Genomic DNA, 5,147 nt, shown 5'->3' on the forward strand with positions numbered 1-5,147 from the left:
GCATTTCAAGGTATCTTACCTAAGGAGGTGCTAGAACCTTTGGTTGAGCTTAGCTTATTTTTTAAGCAATTGTGTTCTAAAACTCTAAAAATTGATGTGTTGGAGAAGATGGAAAAGAGTATTGCAATTACTCTTTGCAAGCTTGAAAAGGTATTTGTTCCGGCTTTCTTTGATATTATGGTCCACCTTCCAATCCACTTGGCCAATGAGGCCAAGATAGCTGGCCCAGTGCAATACCGTTGGCAATATAGGTTTGAAAGGTAACAAGCTATTCCTTTTATATTAACATGTGAAGTTATTTTTTTTATTACAACATGTTATATAATGGTTACCGCTTGTAGGGAAATGCACACAATGAAACCTACTGTGAGTAACAAAGCACAACCAGAAGGCTCGATAGCTAATGCACGCATAATGGAAGAATGTCTTGCCTTTATATCTAGATATCTAAATGGGATTGAGACTAAGTTCAATCGCATGAGTAGAAATGACATGGATATGCAAGAATCTCTATTGTTCAAGTTATCAGTTTTCCAAAAGAAGGGGAATCCATTAGGCAAAAGAACATTTAAGCAATTGAGCTTTTTGGATTGGAAGCAAGCTCAATTGTATGTTCTAATGAATTGTCAAGAAGTACAACCATTTATAGGGTAAGCTATCATCTTTTCTATAACTATTTTATTAGAAGTGTCAAGAAGTGCACTAACACTTGTATGTCGTACAGAGAGTATGCCACTATACATGGGCCAAAACCAAGTCTAGTTGATTGGTTTCAATCTCAAGTAAGTGAAACGAGTGTAGTTGATTAATTTCCACTTTATATATTTTGATTTAAGATACTTGATTTTTTTAATTAATTCATTTTCATAGATTTGGAAGCTTTACAAGGAGGGAGATCCAAGAGTAACAGCTGAGTTATTGTCATTGTCACGAGGCCCGAGTAAGAGTGTGAGAAGTTATCAGGGATACTATGTAAATGGGTATCGCTTTCACACTAAGAAGCGCCAAAGAAGGCGAAAGACACAAAATAGTGGAGTAGTTGTCAAAGGAGATGAAGAGAGCGGAGAAAAAGACTTCTTTGGGGTTTTGAAAGAAGTCATAGAACTTGAATATGATGCTCCAAATAGTGGTGACAAAGAACCTATTGTGGTGTTGTTTAGATGCGTTTGGTTTGATGTCTATAGGGAGGGGCGAGGGATTAAAAGGGACAAGTTTGGTGGCATAAGCCTAAATTTCAAAAAGTTTTTAGGGACCAATGAGCCATTTGCTATGGCATCTCAAGTAGGGCAAGTTTATTATGTTAGGGTACATAATGAGCCGGATTGGAGAACTCCTATTAAGACGGTCCCTCGTAATTTCTATAATTTTCCAATAGTTGAGGCAGATGACTCTGATGATGAGCATGATGATGTGGACGTTGGAATACCAAACGCAGTGGCAGATGATGGAGATGATGTTGTGATCTTACCTAGAAATGATGTTCCGCCGGAATTAGTGAATGCAACTGAATTTGAGTCGGGGGAGGACGAGATTTTGAATGAGGAAGAAGAAGAAGACAGTGAGCAAGATGAGGAAAGTGAGCTAGATGATGATGAAGAAGATATTCCAGAGGGTTTATATGACTTGGACTCAAGCAGCGAATGATCAGATTCAAACTTATTTCTAATGCTTTTTTTGTTTTGTTATTGTTCTGTTTATTGTTGATCATCTTTGTGTGTCAGAATATTCATTTTCCCTCTTTGCAAAATAGTAACAATCCATTACAAGATTGCAATACTTTGATACCTTTCTGAAGTTGATGAGTGATTTCACAGGCACATAGACCAAAACTTCACTTGCTACATCTTCATTGTTGCCAATAGTTTCAGCAGACTTTATGGAGTTTGGTAGTTTAGAATTGGTATTAGTTGTTTGAGACATTTCAGAACTTGAAAGGGTCGAAAAGGGTTGCAATCCCAGCCTTTTCAAGATTACTGAATCCTGATTTATATCCTGAATCATGCTCATTTTTTCTAAATTATTAAATCATTTTGCAACCCTTACTCCAAGGGACTTTATGACAGTTCAACCTATCTAAAGTCACTGCATGTAGTGACTTTTTTAGAAAGCAAAACAGAGACTTTTTTAAGAATTGTGTTCAAGAGTTTAGAATTGTCAGGCAGGCTGTGATTGTGTTTTCACCAGGTATTATTATGACAGTTCAACCTATCTAAAGTCACTGCATGTAGTGACTTTTTTAGAAAGCAAAACAGAGAAGGCACTTCTGCAACTTGACATTCTGACCCCTCTGAAATTCCGACTCTTTAGGTTGCAACTTCCAGTGATGGTAAAGATAAATGTGGTTTGGGTACAATAGATCACATGTCATATCTTAGATGCTTCCCCTGATATTGTATCTTCCGTATTCTAGAATGCCTGAAGTAGATTAATGTTGAATCTGTTGATATGTTTGCTTATAAATATGAAACAGTATTTTACTTTCTGCATTCCTTATCTCAGATTCTAAGGCATATTCTAAGAAATGTCTTCTGATTTTATAGGAGAAAGAACAATTAATCCGGAGACTCAATCATCGTTATCGCAATTAGAATCTAACAACAGTAATCACCTCGTAGAGTCTACCACTCAACAACCAAAGAAAAAAAGACAAGGTAGAAATACGTCAAGACATCAAGGCATAACTAATACATACTACACTGAACTTTACTTGTTTTGTTTATATTCTTTTGTTTTCAGGTCCCTTTCGAGGTCCAAGCAGAGCACTTAAATATAAAAAGTTGAGAAGTGTGCAACCAGGAAAGGTCAAAGTTCGTATTCCAACAGCTTTGGGAGCTATTATGGGCGATCGTGCAAATCAATTTGTGGCTGAATGTGCTGATTGGGTGAAAGAAATATGCCCTCTTAATGTTACAAGTTGGAATGACATGCCTGAAGAAGCAATAGATCGATTGTATAGTAGGATTAAGGTATGGCTTATGATTCAACTGCTCATATGTGTCGCTTCTAGATTTGGACAAATATGTTCCATATTAAGATAGAACAGTTGACAAATATAGTCTGGTGTTTTTGTTTGTTAATGCGTTAATTTTGAGGTGTTCTGATTATCACAAATTAGTCTGAGATTGTGATATATCTTTGAAGTTTATATACTCTTAAATGTGGGAGTTTTTGTTTGAACTCTGTAAAAGCTTGAACACATTTGCTACTGCTTCTTTCTACTAGCTTTTGTTTTACTTATTTGTAGCTTCCATTCTGCATTTGATGTTTCTGGACAGTGAATGGGATTTGATGGTATAACATTAGATGTGGACATACTACATACATTTTCAGAACATGTAACATACATTTAAACATAATATAACAAGTTGCCGTCTTCAATTTTTTGTAGGCTAAGTATGACTTCAGTGAAGATGACGGTGCACACATTGAGAAAGCATTAAGGATTCAATGTTCTACCCTTTACAGGCATCGGAGAGAAAGGCTGAAGAAGGCCTATTTTTCAAAGAGCAGAAATTTGAAAGAGGTGGAGCGTGCCTGCCCAGCAACAATAGATCTTGCTCAATGGAGGTGGCTTATATATAGCTATTGGAACATTCCTAAACAGAGGGCAAGTATTAATTACGAATACTAATATTTATTTGCATTGTCATCGTTTTAGTAATCTAATATATAGTGTTGTAAATAATGGGAAAGAAGTGAAAAGAATCGGGCGAATGCTCTTTCAAAGAAGATTCGGTCAGCTTGTGGTGCCAAATCAATAGCTAGGACAATTTATGAATTGGTGAGCTTCTTGTCAAACTTCTTGTCAATCTTTACTGTTTATTAATGAATAACTTCACTGTTTATATATTTCCTAGGAACTTGAGGCAGAGGCAGGTAGTAATGAGCGTGAAGAGGAGAACGAGACCACAAATGCATCTAGTTCAAATGCAACTACATCAACAACACAAGCTAATGGCGAACCTATGTATTTGAAGCTATGGGACAAGACAAAGAGGTATCAATTTGTCCAGTGCATTGCAATTGCTTAGCCTGTCCATTATTGCATACTTTCTCTCTTCTTACTTTTATAATTGATAGGCACAAAAATGGGAAGTTTGATGACGAGGCTGAAATTAAGTACAAAGAGTTCAAACAGTTGCATGAGAAAGAAGTTGGAGAGAAAGGTGCAGACAATGTTTCCTTAGATGTGGCCTATGAAAAAGTTCTTGGATATCGTCCAGGTTATGCACGGGGGTTAGGTAATGGTCACCCGGTGTTGTCCAAGGACGGGAAGAAAGGAAGGGCTGAGTTGGAAGTTAATGTAGTGCAACTCCAGAACAAGAACAACACGATGCAAGCTGAATTTGAGCATCATAAAGCTGAAACTTTGAGAAAGGAAAATGAAGCTAAGAAGAAACAAGAAGAACTGGAACAGAAGCTTAAGTTAATCATGGAGAAAATTGGCCTTGAATCCTTGACATAAAAAGGTAATATTTAATATTTGAAGTGAAATCAAAATTATTTTTAATACATACTTGTGGGGGTGGGGTAAATACAAGCTTTTTATGGGGAGATGCTGCCGAAATGAATGATGAAATTTGTTGTGGGTTTCTTTTGCTTTGTGTTGTGGTATGTTGTGTTGTGTTGTTTGTGAGTTTAAGACCTGCATTTAAGATGATATTGAACATAATCAGTTTCCCTTAAATCTGAGAAATAAGGAAGCACAAGAAAAAGAAATTATGCAGAACAGATTATCTACATCGTAGGTAGAAATTAACTGAAAAAGGAACAACCATGGATCTAGAAATTTACACAAGTAAAACCACTACCTACAGATTCCCTATTTGAGAACTTTAGACCACTTGACTGGTTCATAACATCACCTAGAGTAAGTAAGATCAGTGCAGAACAGTGGGAAAAAAAGCAGAAATAATGACAGGATACAAAAATGTAGTAAGATAAAAATAGCAGCATGTACTGACTCATGGTCTGCAATTGTTATACCTTTCCTGTTTCATGTCTACGAGGGAATGGTGTGGCTAGCCTTTGTGAGTTTGTGTTACCTGGTCTGTTATGGGTGTGCTTCACTGGTTGTTTCAGATAAACTAGCGCGCGTTTTATCTGGCCAATTAGGAGTCATCTCATACGTATAGAAACACCAATGA

The 5,147-nt window shown here is 36.6% G+C and overlaps 1 protein-coding gene across 1 annotated transcript; it reads left to right on the forward strand.

Annotated features, from left to right (window-relative positions):
- Positions 1–324: 324 nt before the first annotated feature.
- On the forward strand, positions 325–1,644 carry LOC130465587 (uncharacterized). The gene is made up of 3 exons (XM_056834407.1): positions 325–650; positions 725–782; positions 871–1,644. Exons 1-3 carry the CDS (start codon positions 325–327, stop codon positions 1,642–1,644), a joined length of 1,158 nt encoding a protein of 385 aa, XP_056690385.1.
- Positions 1,645–5,147: the final 3,503 nt, after the last annotated feature.

Source organism: Spinacia oleracea, chromosome 1 (assembly GCF_020520425.1).
Source record: "Spinacia oleracea cultivar Varoflay chromosome 1, BTI_SOV_V1, whole genome shotgun sequence".
Taxonomy (NCBI): Eukaryota; Viridiplantae; Streptophyta; class Magnoliopsida; order Caryophyllales; family Amaranthaceae; genus Spinacia; species Spinacia oleracea.

Excerpts from the sequence above, each read along its gene's own strand:
- LOC130465587 (XM_056834407.1), top strand. The coding sequence starts at position 325 with ATGGTTACCGCTTGTAGGGAAATGCACACAATGAAACCTACTGTGAGT. Across the intron at positions 651-724 it reads GAAGTACAACCATTTATAGG|AGAGTATGCCACTATACATG; the intron begins GTAAGCTATCAT and ends TATGTCGTACAG. Across the intron at positions 783-870 it reads TTGATTGGTTTCAATCTCAA|ATTTGGAAGCTTTACAAGGA; the intron begins GTAAGTGAAACG and ends TCATTTTCATAG.